A 23,356-nucleotide genomic window follows, 5' to 3' on the forward strand; every position below is an offset into this window, starting at 1 on the left:
AGGAAAGGATAAGAACAAAGGAAACCATTTTAAAGAAGAAACAACAATGGAATGTTCTCCACTTAGAATAATCAAGCAATTCCAAAGTTCCATTCCACTGCTCTTCTTAAGGTTGGGAACTATTTCAATACTCCATTACATTTTCGAAGCGGCTAGATCATTCAAGTGGAAGTAATCAGACATATACATGGAACCAGCTTTGTGAAATAAGCCACAAGTCCTAAGCAGGTCAAAAGCTTGGTTTATCTGCGCAAAGTCCACAATCATAAGTTAAAGTCCAAAGCATGTCAAAAGCTTTGCTTCAGCTTGTGAAATCTTCAAATCACAAGTTAAACCATTTAAAAAAACATTGCTAGCTTTAAAAAGTATCCAAAGTGGATTGTAGGGTTACTGTTAGTAACAAATAAATATATAAAACTATTAATAATAAAAGGTATAAACAAAATTAAGAGTTGTACTTTTACTGAATATTCTATGCATGCGTCTCTTCCTGCAGTCCAGAACAAAAGAACAATGCTTCCGGGTCATTTGGGGGTCAAATGAGGCAAGAAGGCGGGATGAAAGAAGGACAACAATGTGGCAGCAACATTCAAGATGGAAGCATGGCGGTTCAAGAGCATTTAAATGGTCTATTTACCCTGCTCACTCTTGACTGTCATCGATGAGTTTTACCAGTTATAGGAGGGGACAAACAACAAGGCAGACGTAAGCACGAGAGAGGTGAGAGAAGACATTTACGAAAGAGCACAACAAAGAAGATGTAAAATCCATCGTAGTGGGTGTATAGACCAGGAAGAGCGTGCTGTTAAAAGGAAGGTTTTTAGGTTGACGGTTACAAAGATGACATTTAGTGCCTTTCTATTACTGTGGAATATTAGAAAATACTAGAGTTATCCTTGTAAACTAAACACAGAAATGGGGGAAGAGAAGGATGATGGAGTATGAGGTTTAAAGTGTAGTGATTCAGAACAGACAGGAGAGGCTTGTATTAAGCTTGCACTTCAGCTTTTGTGGCACAATTTATACATTTGGACAATACTAACAATGCAAAATCCAGGTTGGGACAGAGGTGAATAATGGCTTGTTGTGAAAAATGAATCAATGGGCCTTTAAGAAAACTCAGGGTAAGCGACATCTCATCCAAATATGAATCTAGGTTAAACTGTCCCTAAAAACTATTGTACTTTAAGGAAGGCCACATCAGATGTCTGGGTGTGTGTTTGGTCATATTTGTGGTTACAATTTAGTCTATAGTCTTCACAGTAAATATGGCTCATTCCATACTGTATACCAATCAGAATGCTATTTGACCTTAGAAACCTGTTGGTTTGAATCCAGAATGCTGACTGGCTGATAGCCATGGAATGCGTATGACACACAACCCAACACCTTTTACTGCCCTAATTGGGTTGGTAACCGATTTTCTAAGATCATTAAGGCATCTCAGAGGTTTGCAATGAGTCATGCTTAAGAACAGCTCCTAGCCATGGAATATTGGCTATATACCACACCACCTTATGCCTTATTGGTTACATGTAATCTACATAATCATATTGTAGCAAATAATACTAACATTTACCAATCATAATCCTATTGTAACATTTACCAATCATAATCCTATTGTAACATTTACCAATCATAATCCTATTGTAACATTTACCAATCATAATCCTATTGTAACATTTACCAATCATAACCCTACTGCATCCTGAACAACATTCATTATTCTTCTAATCATATGGAGTCAGTTCAATTTAAATTCCAACAAATTCAGGAAGAGACTCCATGACAAAATGCAGGCCGGTTTGTTTGTCTCAACTGCTGACTCTGGAAACATACTCCACTGTGGAATTGGTTTGATTCCAGTCCATGGCCATTTCAGCACACTCATCTGTCATTCCCACTTTATCAATAGACATGTATGAAATCCACCCCCAGTGTTTTCTTTTAGAGGACATTATACCTCTGAAAAGCATTAGGACAATGGCAATTTGTATTACAGTGCACTTCTTTGAATTGATGGCAATGGAAATGTAAATGACCCATATCCCTGGACTAAATTGCAGCACAGTAATAACAAGAACAACAATTTGTAAATCACATTACAGGATTCATTGCCATTTTAGGTAATTTTTCCAATAGTTTTGGATATAAATGTAAAATATAACTGGACACCAACAATCCTAAAAGAAGACATCCTAGATATTACTGTAAATCTAAAAGAAGCCTAGTGTAGAATACATTATAGATATCACTGTTAATCTAAAAGGAACCTTTTGGAGAAGACATCCTGGATATTACTAGATATCTAACAGGCGTGTATTGGAGAAGACATCCTGGATATTACTAGATATCTAACAGGAGTGTATTGGAGAAGACATCCTGGATATTACTAGATATCTAACAGGAGTGTATTGGAGAAGACATCCTGGATATTACTAGATATCTAACAGGAGTGTATTGGAGAAGACATCCTGGATATTACTAGATATCTAACAGGAGTGTATGGTAGAAGACATCCTGGATATTACTGTAAATCAACAAGGAACCTTTCGAGGAAGACATCCTGGAAATTACTGTAAACCTACAAGAAGCCTATTGGAGAAGACATCCTGGATATTAATATAAATCTACAAGGATACATCAACAGCATCACCAAGCCTTTGTACTTACTGGATCCTTCCTCTGTCACCATCCCAAGACCTTCTGCTTTGTTCTGTCTCTCAAAGGCATTCAAGTCCAGGACACTGAGAATGGTCCAGACAGAAGACACAAAGGCAAGGACACAGTATAGGAAGGAACATCAACAACAACTAAATAAGCTGTCAAATGAACTGTGGTGCTAGGACAGTGAGGGTTCCTTCATAATGTTATATCATATAAAACAGGCTTATCAGTTATTTCTAGCACATTCATTGGTCAGAGGTCTACGGCAATTCCCAGACAACACCTGCCCTGTTGTTTGGGTGGAGAAATCACAGCTTACCTGCATGACTGCATCAGTCCTGACAAACTCTTGAAAAAGCCAGCGTCTCTTTTTTCTTTCAGGTAATCCAGCATTTTCTGGAAAAAACAACACATCTTCATGGTTACTCATGTACACCATAACGATGTGTTGAACGAACGAACGAACACACACACACACACACACACACACACACACACACACACACACACACACAGGGTCAATGACAGTGTCATGCAGCCCCTAGGGACAGGAACCCCAACACACTTATCCAAGCACAGGCCAGTCTGTTGGTGATGAACTGGAGCTGTGAGGGCCAACAGGGATGACAGACACCACAAGTAACATGTTAAACCAAGGTTTATTTGAAAACACACACAGTGGGGCTACAACTAAACTGTGAGATGGTGGGGGGGTCCTCAGGAGAGGTTTGAGAACCGCTACTCGAACTCATCTAACCTACTTCAGACAATCTAGTCCAGGGGTAATCAAATCTTACCCTAAGAGGGCTGGAGCCTGCTGGTCTAGTCTCTCTAAACTAATCAAATTACAGCGACTGTTTCACCCAAAATCGTATCTATTGCATATAGGCAGGTTCTATGTGTAGAATGTAAGCTCACGGGTGGCTCGCCTACATGTTCTTGCCAGGTAACTTCTTCCCCCAGGTAGAAACAAAGAAAAGTCTCACATGACAAATGAGAAACGACTAAACATGAATGTGTTAGACAGATAAACCAACAAGGATGTTAGAAACCAGTAAACACAGACAACAGTAACTACACACCCACACGAAACACAGGACAGAATCTCTCTAAGTTACCAAGTGCATGAAAGTCTGAAAGTGTGAATGTCAAAATGTTTGGAAGCGTGTCAATATCTAATGGGTTCCAAAGTGCACTAACACACCAACAGGCCTGTCCACACCAGCAGGAAAAAACAAACCACAATAGAGTGAAACAACAGGTGGATTTTAAACTAAGGAAAGTGTGGTGTGATTGGCCATCCAAAACAGGTGCCAGGTGCGTTAAATTAAAGAGTGGCCACTAATTGGACCACTGCTAAACAGGGACAAATGGATCAATGATGACGGACTGGGGAAGGAACCAATCACAGGGGATAAACAGGAACAAGGATCTGAAATGACAGAGAGAAAAAAACAAAGGGCAAACAAATACAAACACAGGGACGAATCCAGGGCATGTAACAGTGTGTCTCTGTCTGCCTGCCTCTGTATGTGTGTGTGTGATGGATTCTAACCTGCTGAACCAACACATTGCCTCCATTCAGAATGGAGATGCCCAGTTTCAGGGTGCAGGTAACCATAGGACCTAATCGACCTGGGAACAAATCGGACAGAGGAGTATTACTAGAGCGTTGGAAGAGTGGGAAACCTCAGAGGAATAAATAAAATATGCTAATAATCTGGCACTTTTCTCACAGCTGCATATAAGTATTTAAGTTTAAAGTATCTCCTTCCATGCCTTGTTTGAATGTCTTCTGAATTCTCCTTAATCTCGTGGTGATGACACATCCAACTCTCACCTTTACTGGCACTGATCATCTGCAGCACCATCTCTGCAGCCCCGCGTGCATGAAGTCTGGCCTGCTGGTACAAGATCTTCTGTTTCTCCATCTCTTTTTCCTGCGGGACAGAGCGTGTGCGCACACACACGCATGTACGAGCACACACACAAACTCAGGTTTCCAGAATCTGTAATAACATCCAAATGTTATGGGACATGTACCCAGCCTAAAGGTCCAGGATGTGTTCAGACAGGTCCCACTACAGACATCTAAGGTTTAAGTCTGCTGGCAAATTAGGCCAAACCAGGACAAACGTCATACCTCGAATGTCTTCTCTTTAGCCTCTTCCTCATTTTCTTCTTCATCCTCTGCACAACTCTAGAGAGAAAAGGGTAAAAACCAACGTGTTAAAAAAGTCAAGAAATATAAGCTGAGGGTATTCTGAAATTGTGCGTAGTTGACCGATAGATTTTAATATTTTATTATATTACATTTTATACCTTTGCCATCATGTCTGCATAAGCAATATATAAAGGATCTTCTTCCAAGAAACTGGAGGGAATAAAATACCTAATTATTATCACTTCAGGTAACTCTTAATATCCAATTATTATCACTTCAGGTAACTCTAAAGTATTTTAGTAAGATGAAAACTATCAGGGGTGTCAAACCCATTCCACAGAGTGCCTAGTCTCTGCTGGTTTGTCCAAATAAGACGTTTTCAACCAGGCAAGGGTAGACCCTGCCTAATTAATTAATCAATTAAGCATAAGGCAGGATATTTCATTAATTGGTTGTTCCCGCACCTTCTCTCTGTAAGAGCATTGTGGCTGAAGTGAAGGATAAGCTGATGCAGAGGATCTGGCTGAACCTCAACCTCATCCTCTTCCTCCTCTTCAACGATCTTCATTTGGGTTTTCTACAGACCAACCGTAAGATCCAGGGGTTAGCTCTGTTCAAACCATTCACTCATCACTCACCTCTTCACATAGAAAACATTATAAACTGTATAGCTTGGGTCCTGGATGCTTATTGGCTGAAAGCCGTGCTAGCCAATACCAGACAATAACTATGACACAAACATACATGATTGTTGTCCTAATTTTGTTGTTAACCAGGTCATAATAGTTAGAAGACACCTTGGAGGGTGGTGGTATATTGGCCATATACCACAACTCCTCTGCCCTTACTGCTCAATTGCATTTCATGAGTTATTCTGCCATATTTAGCCTTCTATGTACTTCAAGACAAAGTGTTTGTCCAATGGGTTGTTCAACACAACATGCATTTCCATTAGCCGTTATATTCACACTGTGGAACAACCCGTGCTGGCATGCTCAAAATGAGGGTTGTGACTCGTAACTGTCCGATGGTGAGTAATTGTTTTGGGGGATGATCATGTCCATGAGAAGGATGGGGCCGAGCAGAAGTCAGGAGAACTTACCAGGGACACGTTCGGTAGGGTCACACTGCAAGCAAACGTTTCGGAAACCAAACACTGCATTCCACCTCCGTGGAGTTCCTCCACCGTTTCACCCAGGTCATGTCATCCCCACTAAACACAGCTTAGCCTCGGAGAGCATGCAGACTGACACGGTCGATGCATACAAATGCAGTGTAAGGACGATGGGGGGGAGGGGGGGTGACCAGAAAACCAGCGGGGTGGCAGACCGTGCTACCGCTCACTCTTCCCCCCGGACACGTCTCACTCGCTGGCCTCCACGAACGTGTCCGCCGTCCACGCGACGGAAACGCCCGGATCCTTTCCGGCCATTGTCGCGGGGACATTTGGAATCTGAAAACCCGTCAGGGCGCTGAGACACGAACATGCCACCGGAGACGCCACAGATTCCACTCGGCCACGTGAGACACCGCACTACAGTCACAGCAGAGACAGAACTGCACGACATCTAAATGGTCGAGTCGACGTCTGACATCAAACAGCTAGCGCAGGCTGGAGCCGCCGCCCTTACCAAAGACTTAGTGGTAGTGGTAGTAGTGGTAGTAAGGTACCCCATGCCATAGCCTGTTTTTCTAGCCACGTGCTTTGCTGCGGAGGCGGAGCCACTGCTGCCGCTGAGCCTCCTGAGGTTCAGTCTGTCATGCCTGTCAAGACTCTGCCGGTAGCGAGCCACACAGCTAGAGACGGAACGGGGCCCCCTGGGACCCCGGGAACCCCGAGAGGCCCAGGGCGAGGTCCCCAGGCCCAGGCGGACGGGGAACAGGTCCCGATCGCGAGGCTCGACGGCGGGCATCGTGCTCAAGGGGGAGTCGGCGGAGAGGGCCGCCGGGGTTGCTTTGCCAACGCAGGGCACAGGGGGCAAGGCTGGGGCGGGCGCCGCCGCGGCGCGCCCCGTACTTACTGCCAGGTCCTGAACTAGCCTCTCCTCAAAGGAGTAGTCCTCTGCCTCTATCCACAGTCTCTGATAGCCCAACATGAAGAGGTTAATAGAACGATGCCTGGGGGGAGGAGGGATGGAAGGAGAGGAGGAAGAGGAGGCGGGAAGGGGAGGAGGAAGAGGAGGAGGGAAGGGGAGTGGAAGAGTGGGGTTAAAATGGTTCATGGGCGGATTAGAAGGGAGGACGGACTGATGCAAGTGGGAAACCAGGAGGAAGAGCATTCCAAGGTGGTGATTGGTCGATGTGGGAGCCACTGGCTCTTCTGACTGGTCACCCTTGATAAGCACACGGAAACTGGCCAGGGAAGTGGTTCGTACGATATCCAACAACACTAAACACGCTGTACTCAAATATTACAATTAACTAAAAAAAAGTAATTAAATGCATTAAAGATTGCAGTTATGGTGAGGCAAAACATTCCGTGATTCTAAGACGTTAATAGGCAAATATGCTTCCTAGATTGCTCATTGATTTACAACTGATTGGCTGTTAGCAGGCTGACCAATCAGAAATAACAGTGCAGTAAACTGAAGGTATTTGTGGTAGGCAGGTGTTGACTGTTGGCTCAGTCCATAGCCTGGAGGGTAAGATGGAGGGGGAGAGATGAAGCATTCGCCTAGCCTAGGTGCCAGTCTATTGGGCACGGCACTTCCCTAAAGAGTAGGCAAGAGAGAAGACTGACACCCAGGCTAGCTTTCGGCCTGGAATCTCACTTTACCGTTAGCAGGGAGAACAGGCGGTCAAATTTAGAGTCTGCGAACTCCTTTTCCAGCCAAACGTACCGATAGCCATTCAGGAAGTAATTATTAATTTTGTATCTGGGGGAGAGGTGTTGTGGTGTTAAGAAACAACAGACAGGAAGGAGATAGTTAGGGAGGGCCAGAGACCGCGTGACACCAGTAAAAGCATGCCACAATTTCCTCAACCAAATGATTAACACTTAACGAAACTGACAAGTGAAACTGACAAACATGGAGCCAGTTAACACTCCACCAACAGAGCTTACATGGGACCCCAATCTCATAAAACTAACCACTGCAGTTCCCCTGGCGCGGGGCAGTCCAGGAACGTGAGGGTGGTCAGTCCTACCTGGGCAGGTTGTAGAGCGGAGCCATGCGGAAGCAGGCCACCACGGCCCGTTTGCGCTGCTTGGACAGCAGCTTCTGCAGGATACACTTCTTGATCCTTAGAGGCTGCTCCACCTGGTGGCCGGAGCGCAACGTTAGGGTCACTGCTTCAGTACGCTACCCATTTGCTGGTGTTGCCGGGAAACCCGGTGTGTCAATTCGGTTTAAATATAAAAGTTTTTACCATAAATATCAAGTTACACAATTAGCCATCCATCTGTAACTCACTATTTAAAAACCAAGTTCAGCAACAACTTAGACTGGGAAGGGAAGTAGTGTTTACCTTCTCAAGGAGAGAATGAGAGATTTTTCACCTCGATGGCCAGAGGATTCGATTAAGCTACATTTTGTTTACTAGTCACCTAGTCTAGGCTACCTGCCGGCCCCAAATGTCTCCCAGGGAACCCATAATGAGTGCTGGTCATGTGACAGGTGTGAACATGGTGGACTCTACCTGCTCCAGGTGGTAGATGGCAGCAGAGATGCTCTGTACTCTGTCAACGATGTTGTCTGCCTCTGTAGGCTCATCACTCTCCACCACCACGTCTTTATACAGGTTCATCTGCCACTGCACTGCCAGGTCATCAGACTGCAAAACACACGCACGCGCTGTTAGACATGGGGCTATAAAGAAACAGGTTCCCACCTAATGTCAATACACTTCTACATAATAATTAATATACTGACCATCAATACATTCTGTTTTTCAGCCTAGAGAAAATGGTTATTTGGAAATGTTGAGCTAAAATTACATTTGGTTTCTATTATACCGTGCCCCCCAGAAATATTGGCACTTCCAGAAAAGTGGAGCAAAAAAGGCTAAGAAAAACCTGCATTGCAGTTTAACAGCTTTACCTCACGCTCAAAATGCGAGAAATATAACCTAATAAACCAGATGTTATTTTCCAATAGCTTTCTTTTATTCATCTTCACCATAGGTGACAATAATTGTGCGGTATGTTTTATAAATGTACTACACAATGCTACATCTGAATGCACCGATCTCCTGAACACACTCGAGTCCTGGAGCTAAGCTCCACCAAACGACCAGGTCACAGAATGCCGTGCGGAACGCCACGCCGGAGTTTTCCCAGCCTACCTTGTCCCGAAGGTGAAGGTTGGCACGCAGCTGGTCCTTCACCTCATCATCCGTGTCTTTCTGTAACGAGGAAACGGGACTCAGTGAGACGTTATTACATCGCAAGCGGGTTGCACCTAAACGCATGGTGTCAGGCTGTTTGGTCTCCCACCAGGCTGTAGCGTGTCTTGGCCAGGGAGATGAGCTCCTGGTCTCCGGGTGTGCACATGTTCAGCCCGATGGGGAGCATCTTCTTCAGGGCAGCAACGATCAGGGAGGTCTGGACCGAGTACAACTCCCCGCGTCGCCTCTTGTGCTTCCTGTCCTGGTCGCCACCGGACTTAGAAAACAGAAAGACATGCAGTGAGAGGGACGGAGAGGGAGAGGGAAAGAAAGCCGGAAAACAGACAAGGAGAGCAAGAGCCTGGCTCCCTGAACTCTTTTACAAAAAAAAAAAAAAGAGCAAATTACTTTCCTCACACTCCTTGCTGTAAAACATGTTTTGAGCTCAAAGTGTAACTCAGTGAAGTGAGGAAAGGTGTCCACTGAGACCTTGTTCCCAAAGGGGATCTGGCCAAGATGGCCGACACAAATCTGAAGTGAAATAGTAGACCCTAAATACCCTACAGCAAGTACGCAATATTAAGAATGACCTGTTGCACATCACTAGCTGTCTGTTACCCAACAATACCAAGAGTTTCTCTGTGAGGATTTTATTAAGGCTGAAAAAAGCCATCATGTCACTATGGCAAAATTATACTTTCAATATAGAAAAACAAGTGTTTTATAGAGACGGAAAGAGGGGTTCCTCAATTTAAAGTGGAATTAAATGTGTACACGAATCAATCTAATAACTTAGAGTATAAACATCTTGCTTCCTGTTCAGCAAGTGACACTGATTAAGTCATCTCCAGCCAAGTCAACGGCATTGGAAGAATATGTGCTGCTTAAGGCTTAGCAGAACCTTTCAAATATTAAGACTCATCTAGCTCACCTACCTGGAGTTTCCATCAGACAAAGTGAACAATTTATGTTGAGTCTCTGTTTTCCTATGTGCTGACAGGCAAAGACAAGGTAAACCAGAATCTGTGGAACATCTCTACAGAATTACCTACAGATGGGAGATTGGGTACTCTTCCTATTGGCTACCTGTTATAAATACCAGGGTGAAAGTTAAATTCCATTTTCACTACAGTCAATTCAATAAGTGCCAAAAAATTGAAATATTATTTCATAATATTCAAATACCAACATGTGATTTTACTTTAATTGGAATTTGGTTGGAATGGAACAGATCCCAACCCTTACTACCTTTTAAGGCTTTTTAAAACACCTCTCAAAGAACCTAGATCCAAAGGTGCTGTCAACTGGGCTGAAGGGTCAAGAAAAGGCTAAAAGCAACAGCAGTCTGAGAAGGGTTCCCCTCATTCCTCACCAGATGGGACTGCAGTCTGGTTTAAAGGGATCTGTTTGGATGTATTCCGCCATGGAAAGAGCATTTGTGTCTGGCTCGACTACCAGATGAACTCCTGTTTCATCCTTACCTTGGACATCTTGGTCTTACTTTCTCCAGTCAGAAAAGATAGGTTGTTGATTTCATTCTGAACCACAAAATTCTGCTCTTCCCTTTTGAAGTTCTGTACAAGGCCAGGTGGAAAAGAAAGGAAACATGTCACTCTTAAAACAGAACATTCAAACTGGCTAACAAACATATGAAATATTATTAAGTGAAAACATTATTATAAAAAAAACTCCTACATGTGATTTGCACCAAAGGATAAAGATCTCAGCCACCATGTTGAATAGCTCATTGGACTGAGCATTTGGCCGTTTCAACCATCTGGACCTGGTTAGGTTTGACAGACAAATACAAATCACTGTCCTAGATTCCACAATACGGATCCATGTAATTTGCTCAGTACACAAACAGGAAATGTATCATTAACAATTTTGATCACATTTGTGGAAAGGAAGTATGTTACCGTAACTCTTATTAACCTACTTGTTATATACCTACCTGTTATTATCCTGCATTATTATCCTACATTATTAATACCTACCTGTTATTATCCTACCTGTTATTAACCTACCTGTTATTAACCTACCTGTTATTATCCTACCTTTTATTATCCTACATTATTATTACCTACCTGTTATTATCCTACCTGTTATTAACCTACCTGTTATTATACTACCTGTTATTATCCTACCGGTTATTATCCTCTGTTATTATCCTACCTGTTATTATCCTACCTGTTATTAACCTACCTGTTATTATCCTATCTGTTATGATCCTACCTGTTATTGTCCACATAACGGATGAGCATTGGGTAGAAGGCATAGAGGTCTCTGCAGAGGACAGCAAACTCATCCAGGATGAGCAGCTCAGCCTCCTGAGTATCTCCTTTAATGTCGGCCTTCAGCAGCTCCTCCTCTGCTGCCACCTGGAGTTAGAAGATATTGTTAACACAGTTCAGTAAGGTATTAATACAATTTAAAGTGGTAAAAACAGACATTCGGTCTCCTGACTGTCACCTTACTGTCAGCCTTTATCAATTCCTCCTCTGGACTGAGGTAAGTGCTTATTAACAACCTTTATAGTTGTGGAAGGAGCAAGCAGATGCCTGGTGGACAAGAGTGTTTTGACCAGTAACTGAAAGGATGCTAGATCTGACCCCGGAGCCGACAAGGTAAAACAACTGAATGAGAAAGGGACTTAACCTTAATTCCTCCTGTAAGTCTCCCTGGATAAGAGCACCTGCTTAATGACTAAAATGCTAAATGTCATGCTCTAGCCATGCTGAACTACTATGTCATTGTCTCCTTGGGCAAGGACATAGGAGAGGGCACGACAGCACAACCCGATCTGCAATTCAAGCTACTTATGTGCTTGATCCTCATGAATAACCAATAGAAAATGTAAATGAACAAGGTCACATCTTACCTTCACTGTCTTCTTTCTGAGTTTCTCCAGAGTGGGCAGAAAGTGACTTTTCAAGAGGTCCGCCGCAGCCTTGCAGATGATTGGCTGAGAGTACACTGGAACAGCACAGGAGAAACAAATCAGATTTTGCCTCACTGAGTAGTGGTAAAACACAACTATTATTATCCATCAAACATAATATTGCTTGAAAAGTGTGACCAACTGGGTCTTGACACGGAACTGTGCCATGAGACAGCATTGGTTAGTCTTCAATTCATTTCAAAGTTACGGATTACTGAGTCACATAATTCACAGAACAGCCCAACCAGAACCCAGCCCAGAACCCGGCCCAGACCCCAGAACCTGGCCCAGACCCCAGAACCCGGCCCAGAGCCTGGCCCACAGCCCACCTGCAATCCTCTTCATCCAGGGGGCATCATCGATGCCCAGGTTGTTGTTGAGGATCTTGAGGATGTTCCCCAGGATGATGCTGAGGTGGTTGGAACAGACGGTGGTGCAGCAGGCCGCGTCGGGCGCCGAGTTCTCCGGGCCCTTCTCCCACCAGTGGGACAGGTAGGTACACAGCATGGGCAGGATCACCTCGATCACCTGGACACGGGTCAGGTTGGGTCATGTCAACTGGTTCAGTAGCGGGATAAAATGGAACGTTTCAACATGCACTCTAAAAAGAGAAGAAGTTAAGCCTGACGAAAACGTTTGTGACAAAAAGCGGTCGTCTCCCTTAACCGGTGGTTTTAAGCTTCCTGACCTGAGGCATCTCGGTGTACCGTGCACCAGACTCCGAGATGTCGTTAATGTCCTTCAGGAGGCCGTCCAGACGGGGCATCTCTGGACACATCTCCACAACAGAGTCTGGCATACTCAGGACTACACAGAGACAGGAAGGTGACAAAATAATCCTCAACACCGCAACAAAAACCCAACCTTGATAATATGAATCAAGACTAACAATTGATAAAATGTATATCTTGTTATTTCCTGAGGTTTCGATCCGGGTTGATACTGTCAAGAACTTTGATTGATCCTGACTGACCGCTGAGCTGATAGAGATGCAACGCTGTGACAGTAAGTGACACGATATCAGGCGCACTCACTGGCCCTCTCGCGGGGTGTCTTGGTGTTGAAGACCGACAGGGGGTTGTGGGCGTTCAGATCCGGCTCCAGGAAGGCCGCAGGCATCGCTCCCACCAGGGTGGCCAGACACTCCCCTAGAGCCGGCAGGTGCCTGGACAAAAACCGTAAACACGCCAAGCTCAACCAAAGCTTGACCACGCAACTCTACACAATGACACTTCCAGCAGATCCCATGCGAACCCAAACTGTACCTCTCCACGTAGATGTATTTCCCTGTGCCCAATGTGTAGAGACAGGTCACGATGCGATAGCACGACAGCTGGACATCATCCACTGGATGACACAAAACACATTTAGTTTAGTCACTGCTCATTTTCCAGATAGAACCTGTGATAGCTAGCACGTGAAAGTGATACAATAGTTCGGCTGCGATAGTTAGCGTCCGATAGTTAGGCCAGGATCATATAGACTATACTGAAGGAGTCTGTAGTGTAGTTGGATACTCACCCAGCAGCTGGACTCCAAATTTGTGCATGGTGATGTGTTCGAACAGGCCGGTGAGGATGGGCAGCAGGGCAGTGGTGGCGTAGCTGATGTTCTGGGACAAGCATTTCATCTGTGAGCGGGAATGGCTGAACTTTCCGAGCTTCAGCATCTCCAGAGTCTTTTCCAGATCCTCGGCTGCGTTCTCGAAGAACGTCCTCACACCAGCCTTCACCAGCTCCGAGCCTGACTTCATCACCGTCCTGGGAGAGAACCGGGAAACACATGCATTTAAATAACATGACACTGGAGGAGATGAAAGAAGATCGTGTTTCAATCCTCATAACTGTTTTACATCAGCCAATAAATAAAACACTGTGACCTGATAGCTTATCTAGAATAATAATCTCTTGAAAATAGATTTGATTGATTAATATAAGGCGATTTGCCAGTCAAACAAATGCTTGCAAATTGGTGCTGACCTTGTATCCAGTGAATGAGCCAGGATGAGTAGACAGCTCACCATAATCCCTGTGTCACTTCCTGAAAATAACACAGTGATATGGAAATTACTTAGCTGAGAGTACACAGGGCAGTTTTTAACCACACAGGTAAAGACAATGATATCCTTCTTACCAAAGAGGGAAATCCTGTGTCTGACAAGAGCTGCCATCTTACAGAACAGGCTGGAAAATAAAGGAGATAGGTGGGGAACAACGTGACCAGAGAAAGGGAGAAGAGATAGAAAAAGAAACAAAACTGAAGAAAACAAGAAGAGAGTTCTTTATAAGCGTCTGACAGTTGAAATCATCAACTGCCGGTCTTCCCAAATACTACGCCAGGTGAGGTTTGTATCCTATTGCTTCCACTAATTGGGCAACTGTCATTAGAAGATGGCTGCTTGGGATTCTGGGTGGATTTCAGACTGGGAATGATGCGGTTAGTACTGCCACTATTGAGTAATCCTATTCATTACAGGTCTTCCATTCCCAAAGTGGCTTACCTAGTGGCCATCTCCTTCTCCTTGTTAGATGCGTAGCCACTGCTGCTCAGGTTCTTAGAGGGCGTGGACAGGAAGTACATGCTGTGATTCTTGAAGTAGGTGTCGATGAGAGGGAGCAGGACCTACAGGGCGAATGGAATGGTGTATTACCTAACGGATCCAAACCAGGAAACGGTTTTGTCACTGAGGCATCATCAGCAACATCATGAATTCGGGTGGGGGACTGAGACAAACAGGGTAGACGGATTACTTGACCGTGTCTTTAGATAAAGCCCCACCTTGGCGAAGAACTTGATTTGCTGGTCGTGGGGTGACTTGTCCGTCTTTCCGCTCGTGGCCATGGCCTCTGGAGGAAGAACGACAGTTACAGGGAGAGTGGGGGGATGAGTCGACTGGGAGCTGGGATGATTAGGATGTGATGTTGGTATGAGGGCCAGATTGTAGTGTTAACACACCTACAAAATGCTGATACTACTACTACTACTACTACTACTACTACTACTACTACTAATAAGAATAATAATAAGAAAAAAACATAATTCCTGACAAACTAATAATTACAAAAATAATAATAATCTGAAGAATCCTAATCACCATAATCCTGGAGAAGTTGCTGTGACATGATGCACATACTCACCTAGGTGGGCAATGAACTCCTGAGCTGAGTCCACGTATTTCAGCAGCCTCTTGAGGAACGTGAAGGCAAACCTCTTCTCCATGGACGACGAGTCCTGCTCCATGTCCTTCACGCCTCTGCAGAACATCCATAAGAAATGTCAGGACCTCACTGATCCCAAAAGTGGAACATTTACGTTAGGTAACTAATAGATAAGAATGTCATGAAAGCTTTAGTTTGCAATTCTAGATTAAATATCTTTCTCAATCATAAGCCACCAACATGGCATTTTATAAAAGCTCTGCTTGTCATTTTCAAAAGATATATCTTCCTTAAGGAAAAATGTACTCCTGTTAATTTCCTACTATATACAAGCAGTCATAGAATTTGACCTGGTGATGGTGTATCCGTTGATCTGCAGAAACTTAAAGAGATCCTGGGCCTTCTCTCTGTCGCGGTACTTCTCTTTAGCTGTCAGTGTGTCATAGGGAACCAGCAAGGAGTGGGTCCCGCCTCCTTTCATAAATCAAACACAACCATGGCAACACTTCCTATAACAGTGTATTCTTAAGCAATAAGACACAAGATGGTGTGGTATATACCCAATATACCACGGCTAAGAGCTGTTTTTAAGCACAATGCAACATACACACAGTGCCCTCTTGAATGATTGTCACCTGAGATAAATGTGAACCAAAAATGCTGTAAAGACATCATATTATCAGATTGATCTTAACGCTCAAGAAATAATTTGAATCTAACCTTAATTCAGAAAAATATCAATAAATAATCATTTTAACCAGAAACATGCGTGCACACCCTTAGAAAATCTTAAACAAAATCCAACTGATGTTTACTCTGATCCAGATTTTAGTTTCAAATGTTATTCTTTGGTCATCTATGACATCCTGTTTATCTGGGGTATACATATGAGGTGACACACAGGCTGAACCTTTTTAGTGTAAAACTGGGTCATCATTGCATCTTACAGCAGGACAATGATCCACAGAAATGATTCACTGACCACAGAATAAAGACTTCACAATGGCCCTGTGGAGTGACAACATACCTTTACCATCCAACTCGATTTTCTTCTTCTTGGCCCAAATGTTGTGATAGTTCTCCGCCACAACCTCCACCATGGACTAGACCAGAGACCAGACCAAACAAGAACATAAAATAGATATTTTCCTGTGTTATTATGCACAGTATTACCAGTCTCTGCACAGCCACTTATTATCTAATGACATGGAGGATGAGTCTAGTACAGCTGTAAAAATCTGGGTTCAAATACAAAACATTTGAAATGGTCTAAGTATTTAGACCACTTCTAGGTTTCTGGAGATGCAACTTCCGGAATTTAACCAACTCTCCCATCCAATTGACCAGGGTAGCCTTAAATGAAGCACCCACAAATGTAACTGTCATTTGAACCCAGGCCTGGTGTTGTGTACATAGTAACTCCACGCCACAAGAAACACAGCACCTGGTTAGTAATACAAAACATGTTAGCCAGCGTCATGACCTGATAGGGGTTCCCATCTTCAGGGAACATTGTTTAATAACAACAACACAACAACAGTTCCATGGCAACCACCTGCAACTCTCTGGACAGAGTAATGTTGCTCAGGTCCATTGGTGATTCCGGGATGAATCCATTATCGTTATCCTGTCAACATTCAAAGATGTACAATGAATAAACATCGACACAAATGGGTGATCTGTTGTATCCCTTAAGGGGCTTACACACCGGAACGAACACCTTGCTTTTATTAATCATTAGGGTGACGTGCAAAGAGGCAGAAATGTTGAGCGTTTTTCTGGGGATCGAGTCACTGTGATATCATTCACGTTTTGGTCAACATCTACTCTGACTTGTCATATCAGTTCGCCAAGTATGTTAACGTTATAATTTCAGTTAGTAATATGCACAACTCAAACTAAACTTTAAAGGGGCTTACACACCGGAACCGACAACCTCTGCCTCCTCCATTAAGCTCATGGCGGCTGCCGCCCACGGTCCTGCCGCCGAAGCTTAACCTTGTTCAACTTTTGCCTGTTGCCGCTGGACGGTTGCCAATCAGAGATCGTGCTCTTTGTAACCATCGCGACAATGGAGGATTTGCTGGTGTCAGAGTACCCGGAGTTAAATTACACAACATCCAATATTTATATGGTAACAAAACGAATTTGCCATAATTCCCTAGACGAAGGAAGGAAGGCACATCAATGTTTGGCTCGTCATTTGCCATGTTTACTATGTGAGCTAGGCTACTCCGGTTGCTATGGTTACGGCTCCAAGGTCCGTTCCGGGGAAACTCTTGAGGTTTCCAATTTTTGTTACACACACAAAAAAGTTACGTGCACGGTTAAACTAGACTATATTCATTGGATCGCAACATATCTGAAATTGAAAATGTTAACATACTTGGCGAACTGATATGACAAGTCAGAGTAGATGTTGACCAAAACGTGAATGACATCATAGTGACGCGATCCCCAGAAAAACGCTCAACATTTCTGCCTCTTTTCACGCCGCCCTGACTGTCGCAAATGATGAATAAAAGCAAGGCGTTTCGTTCCGGTATGTAAGCCCCTTAAGGGACCACGTTTGAAAGGGAGACGTTCTCATGTGTACGTTCTCATGTGTACGTTCTCACGTGTACGTTCACATGTGTGCCTCCACACGCAAACACAGTACCTGAGTGGACTCCGACATCTTGATTTGTTTCTCGATTAACATGGCTTCTCCCTCTTTGGTCCTCTCAATGTTCCAGCCCATTGCCAACATGCTCTTGAGAGATTCCTTCACTGGCCAACGGTACGACTCCTTCTCCTACACAAGGAGACACACAAAAACAAACGCCCAGTTAATGACCCGATCACATCTGGCCCAGTTAATGACCCGATCACATCTGGCCCAGTTAATGACCCGATCACATCTGGCCCAGTTAATGACCCGATCACATCTGGCCCAGTTAATGACCCGATCACATCTGGCCCAGTAAATGACCCGATCACATCTGGCCCAGTTAATGACCCGATCACATCTGGCCCAGTTAATGACCCGATCACATCTGGCCCAGTAAATGACCCGATCACATCTGGCCCAGTTAATGACCCGATCACATCTGGCCCAGTTAATGACCCGATCACATCTGGCCCAGTTAATGACCCGATCACATCTGGCCCAGTAAATGACCCGATCACATCTGGCCCAGTTAATGACCCGATCACATCTGGCCCAGTTAATGACCCGATCACATCTGGCCCAGTAAATGACCCGATCACATCTGGCCCAGTTAATGACCCGATCACATCTGGCCCAGTTAATGACCCGATCACATCTGGCCCAGTTAATGACCCGATCACATCTGGCCCAGTTAATGACCTGATCACATCTGGCCCAGTAAATGACCCGATCACATCTGGCCCAGTTAATGACCCGATCACATCTGGCCCAGTTAATGACCCGATCACATCTGGCCCAGTTAATGACCCGATCACATCTGGCCCAGTAAATGACCCGATCACATCTGGCCCAGTTAATGACCCGATCACATCTGGCCCAGTTAATGACCCGATCACATCTGGCCCAGTTAATGACCCGATCACATCTGGCCCAGTTAATGAGCTGGTTGACGCTAATCTCCTGTGACAGATAATCAGATAGAAACTTGGCATTTGGGTTGTGAGGTTTGTGCTGCAGAAACGCTACCTTCTCACTCAGGGATTTGTAAGGCTTGAGCAGAGGGTGAGTTTTGGCCTCTTCATCCAAAACGTCTCCCGTTTTCCAGCCCGCTGTCACCTGGAGGTCAAGAGTTAGGCTACGTCAGGCCCAGAGTTACGCCACGTCGAGTCCCACTAAAACCCTTCAGTCACAGAGGTGACCATACCTTCTCAGAAGACCACTTGATGTGGGACTGCTCTGCAAACTTGTTGGCAATGTAGTCCAGTTTCTCAGGGAGAGAGATGCTAAGAACCAGAAAGAGACCAACACCGCAGTTAGTCCTTCAGTCCAAACTAGACTAAGTCCACTACTTGGTGTTGCTGTGTATATACCTGTTTTTAATATCCTACTTAAGTATTTCATAGGAATTAATTTCACGTCTCAAGTGACATTTTTTTGGCGTGTTGCCGTCTCACTTCCAGGGCACTCACTTGGCTGTGTTGATGGGTTTGGGGTCAAAGTTTCCATGCGCGTCCACGGAAACCTGCTTCTCCAGGGTGGCACTGGGGCTGGCGTCCACGTAGTCAGGTGGCACAGCTCCGGCAATGGCACTGAGGCAGGCCATGGCAGTCTTGAACAGGTCAGGGTCAAACCTCTGCATGGGGAAGACGAGGGGGAGGCAGTTTTTATGAAGTCCTCCAGGATATATTTTTATTTTAACTATCTCTCTTTCTAACTCCTTTTCTGTCCTCGGTCTCACGCCACGGTCTGCTCTCTTAGGGTGGACGAGTTGGGTCGCAAGAGCAGAACAACAGAGTAAGAGAGGCAGTGAGGGGAAGAACTCTGCAGAGTGAAAGAGCACTGATCTGCCACAGTCTAATAAATTATAAATCTATTATATATTTCAGCAGTTCTTCAGATCCATTGAGTTCTTCCACTTTGATGCTTTCTCTTTTTCCCAAATCTCCCTCCTTCTATCCCCAACCTGTCTCTTTCTCCCCTCACAATCGACCCCTTGATCTCGCTTTCTGTAACAGATTGTGAAGTACAGTCGAGTGAAGAGTTTTGCACCTATTAGAATTACACGAAACCAACCCTAACTCAAAGACCCAAACATCTGCAGGCAACAGTAGAATCCCTGCATACCTTGGCTGAGAGCGAGTCGAATATTCCCCAGAAGAGTTTCTTGGTGAGCAGGAGCTCATCATCTGACGCCATGCCAGAGATGCCCATTCCAGACGGGATGCAGTAGTACTTCCAACTCTGCTCATAGTGTTCTGTCAAAAGCTGGAGGAAACAGAAGGGCAGAACTGTCAGTTCTCCTTCAAAGTATTAATAGTAGTGGTAGTCGCTGTAGTAACAGTAACCTCACTAATACTTCTAGATAGCATTAATAATAGTGGAAACTTTGTAATCTTTCCAGGTCGTACTAGTGCAAACTGGCATTATTTTCTGGTACTATTATCTAATCTTTCCAGGTCGTACTAGTGCAAACTGGCATTATTTTCTGGTACTATTATCTAATCTTTCCAGGTCGTACTAGGGCAAACTGGCATTATATTCTGGTACTATTATCTAATCTTTCCAGGTTGTACTAGTGCAAACTGGCATTATTTTCTGGTACTATTATCTAATCTTTCCAGGTCGTACTAGTGTAACCTTCCAAATATTTGCAGGTAGTACTACTGTAAACTGAAATCAGGAGAGGTAATCAGACCTTATTTAATTTTAATGTTAGTATTTTAGACAAATGTAACTGCTTTTTTGCAGAAGCAGCAGCTTTTATTCCTGAAAAATAACAGAAGAGTAACAGACTAGATGTGTGACTGATTAGTGCGGACAAACCCAGGAAAACCAGGCCGATGGGTGTATTAGTATTTAAGGGAGGTGAGACGCTGCCATAGACACCACTGATAAGACCAAATAAAAGCGGTTTGAAATGTGAAACATCACTTTTGACAGCTTGTCTTTTTATTATTAATTTGAAGCCCCCGGCCAGAAGAGCCCACACATTTTTGGTGGGATCAACAGCATCGCCCAAAGAGATATACAATGTACATTATAAACTGGGTTGTTCATGCCGTGTACGCTGATTGGCTAAAAGCAGTGGTACATCAGGACTTATGCCATGGTTGTGCCAGTCACAGTCACGGTACGCTGGCAGAACACAATCAACCCCCACGTGCCCATAACTCTTGAACCTCTCACCCTGAGGGGCATTTTGCAGTACTCCGTCAGCAGGGGAACATCAAAGACCAGGCGTCTCAACAGCTGCTGCATCATCGAGGGACGCAAGTGTCTGTGGAGGACAGGGGGGACTTTAAACAACATTAGACCAGGACACAAGTGTCTGTGGAGGGCAGGGGAGACTTTAAACAACATTAGACCAGGACACAAGTGTCTGTGGAGGACAGGGGGGACTTTAAACAACATTAGACCAGGACACAAGTGTCTGTGGAGGACAGGGGAGACTTTAAACAACATTAGACCAGGACACAAGTGTCTGTGGAGGACAGGGGGGACTTTAAACAACATTAGACCAGGACACAAGTGTCTGTGGAGGACAGGGGGGACTTTAAACAACATTAGACCAGGACACAAGTGTCTGTGGAGGACAGGGGAGACTTTAAACAACATTAGACCAGGACACAAGTGTCTGTGGAGGACAGGGGGGACTTTAAACAACATTAGACCAGGACACAAGTGTCTGTGGAGGACAGGGGAGATTTGAAACAACATTAGACCAGGACACAAGTGTCTGTGGAGGACAGGGGAGACTTTAAACAACATTAGACCAGGACACAAGTGTCTGTGGAGGACAGGGGAGATTTGAAACAACATTAGACCAGGACACAAGTGTCTGTGGAGGACAGGGGGGACTTTAAACAACATTAGACCAGGACACAAGTGTCTGTGGAGGACAGGGGGGACTTTAAACAACATTAGACCAGGACACAAGTGTCTGTGGAGGACAGGGGAGACTTTAAACAACATTAGACCAGGACACAAGTGTCTGTGGAGGACAGGGGAGACTTTAAACAACATTAGACCAGGACACAAGTGTCTGTGGAGGACAGGGGAGACTTTAAACAACATTAGACCAGGACACAAGTGTCTGTGGAGGACAGGGGGGACTTTAAACAACATTAGACCAGGACACAAGTGTCTGTGGAGGACAGGGGGGACTTTAAACAACATTAGACCAGGACACAAGTGTCTGTGGAGGACAGGGGAGACTTTAAACAACATTAGACCAGGACACAAGTGTCTGTGGAGGACAGGGGAGACTTTAAACAACATTAGACCAGGACACAAGTGTCTGTGGAGGACAGGGGGGACTTTAAACAACATTAGACCAGGACACAAGTGTCTGTGGAGGACAGGGGAGACTTTAAACAACATTAGACCAGGACACAAGTGTCTGTGGAGGACAGGGGAGACTTTAAACAACATTAGACCAGGACACAAGTGTCTGTGGAGGACAGGGGGGACTTTAAACAACATTAGACCAGGACACAAGTGTCTGTGGAGGACAGGGGGGACTTTAAACAACATTAGACCAGGACACAAGTGTCTGTGGAGGGCAGGGGAGACGTTAAACAACAGATACTTTCATAAACTTGAACAGCATTACAGAAAATGTTTCATATTGGTGCATAGGTGTTGACGAGGAAACCCTTTTGTGAGGCCCTGTCATATCCCTGGCCAAGAATAAACAGAAGAATAGCAGTCGTGTGGCAGGAACACCTGGCCCCTCTTACTTGCAGATGGCGAGCAGGCACTCCTCGATGGAGTCCCTCTGGGCCTTGGTGAGCGAGCGTCCCTTGGACAGCCGGTAGATGGTGTGCAGCGTGGAGTCTATGAGCGTGGCGTAGTGCTCGGTGCCGGCGAACTGGTCGGCACACCTGGTGAGGAGGGGCAGCACGGCCGAGCCGATGTACCTGTTCATGGCCAGGGCTGTCTCAGTGGTGCTCAGGACATCCTACCGGCCGGAAGTAAACAGACCTGTGATCAGTGCCAACGATGGATTTGGGTACCTGACTCCTTGAAGAAGGGATGTTTAGTTACACCCGGTGGTCCTCCCTGAAGTATAATTTACATTTCATTATTCAGCAGATGCTCTAATCCAGGAGCAATCAGAGTTAAGTACAACACCTCTCTTCAACAGTAAGCTGTCTGACACATAAGTACAGTGGACATGAATTCCTGAACCTTCAGAGCTACAGTGGTAGCTAGAGCAGACACAGTAAACCCAGCATTAGACCTCAGCTCAAAGGAAAACTTCTGAATGGCATGAAAATCTATTTTTTTTATATATCCCTCCTCCTTTAAAAAAAAACAGCTGATCAAATACTTTGGGTGATCAATTACTTTGGGTGAACAATTACTTTGGGTGAACAATTACTTTCTGAGACATCGGAGAATAGACAGTTGTGATGAGTGTGATGTGATGAGTCAATAAAACAATTTAA

General features: G+C 44.6%; 1 protein-coding gene across 7 annotated transcripts in view; it reads right to left on the minus strand.

Annotated features, from left to right (window-relative positions):
- ryr3 (ryanodine receptor 3) overlaps positions 1-23,356 on the minus strand; it is a 118,298-nt gene that overhangs the window by 15,530 nt on the left and 79,412 nt on the right. For 3 of the 7 annotated variants that reach the window (XM_029116964.2, XM_029116962.2, XM_029116959.2), the window contains 37 exons: positions 22,646-22,866; positions 21,093-21,183; positions 20,031-20,171; positions 19,376-19,539; positions 19,111-19,189; positions 18,933-19,022; positions 17,916-18,050; positions 16,812-16,883; positions 16,284-16,359; positions 15,607-15,730; positions 15,236-15,351; positions 14,877-14,944; positions 14,599-14,720; positions 14,232-14,281; positions 14,078-14,138; positions 13,620-13,858; positions 13,364-13,445; positions 13,133-13,263; positions 12,787-12,905; positions 12,428-12,626; positions 12,039-12,133; positions 11,393-11,538; positions 10,853-10,940; positions 10,639-10,731; positions 9,267-9,434; positions 9,116-9,175; positions 8,471-8,605; positions 7,979-8,091; positions 6,853-6,949; positions 5,296-5,408; positions 4,990-5,041; positions 4,811-4,867; positions 4,508-4,607; positions 4,223-4,302; positions 2,987-3,063; positions 2,674-2,747; positions 638-652 (listed from right to left, as the gene is read on the minus strand). In XM_029116964.2, coding sequence (XP_028972797.2) covers positions 638-652; positions 2,674-2,747; positions 2,987-3,063; positions 4,223-4,302; positions 4,508-4,607; positions 4,811-4,867; positions 4,990-5,041; positions 5,296-5,408; positions 6,853-6,949; positions 7,979-8,091; positions 8,471-8,605; positions 9,116-9,175; positions 9,267-9,434; positions 10,639-10,731; positions 10,853-10,940; positions 11,393-11,538; positions 12,039-12,133; positions 12,428-12,626; positions 12,787-12,905; positions 13,133-13,263; positions 13,364-13,445; positions 13,620-13,858; positions 14,078-14,138; positions 14,232-14,281; positions 14,599-14,720; positions 14,877-14,944; positions 15,236-15,351; positions 15,607-15,730; positions 16,284-16,359; positions 16,812-16,883; positions 17,916-18,050; positions 18,933-19,022; positions 19,111-19,189; positions 19,376-19,539; positions 20,031-20,171; positions 21,093-21,183; positions 22,646-22,866 — 3,943 coding nt within the window. The remainder of the gene's footprint in view (positions 1-637; positions 653-2,673; positions 2,748-2,986; positions 3,064-4,222; positions 4,303-4,507; positions 4,608-4,810; positions 4,868-4,989; positions 5,042-5,295; positions 5,409-6,852; positions 6,950-7,978; positions 8,092-8,470; positions 8,606-9,115; positions 9,176-9,266; positions 9,435-10,638; positions 10,732-10,852; positions 10,941-11,392; positions 11,539-12,038; positions 12,134-12,427; positions 12,627-12,786; positions 12,906-13,132; positions 13,264-13,363; positions 13,446-13,619; positions 13,859-14,077; positions 14,139-14,231; positions 14,282-14,598; positions 14,721-14,876; positions 14,945-15,235; positions 15,352-15,606; positions 15,731-16,283; positions 16,360-16,811; positions 16,884-17,915; positions 18,051-18,932; positions 19,023-19,110; positions 19,190-19,375; positions 19,540-20,030; positions 20,172-21,092; positions 21,184-22,645; positions 22,867-23,356) is intronic. The other 4 variants (XM_029116963.2, XM_029116966.2, XM_029116961.2 and 1 more) reach the window with 3 other exon arrangements.

This window comes from Esox lucius, chromosome 23 (assembly GCF_011004845.1).
Source record: "Esox lucius isolate fEsoLuc1 chromosome 23, fEsoLuc1.pri, whole genome shotgun sequence".
NCBI lineage: Eukaryota > Metazoa > Chordata > Actinopteri > Esociformes > Esocidae > Esox > Esox lucius.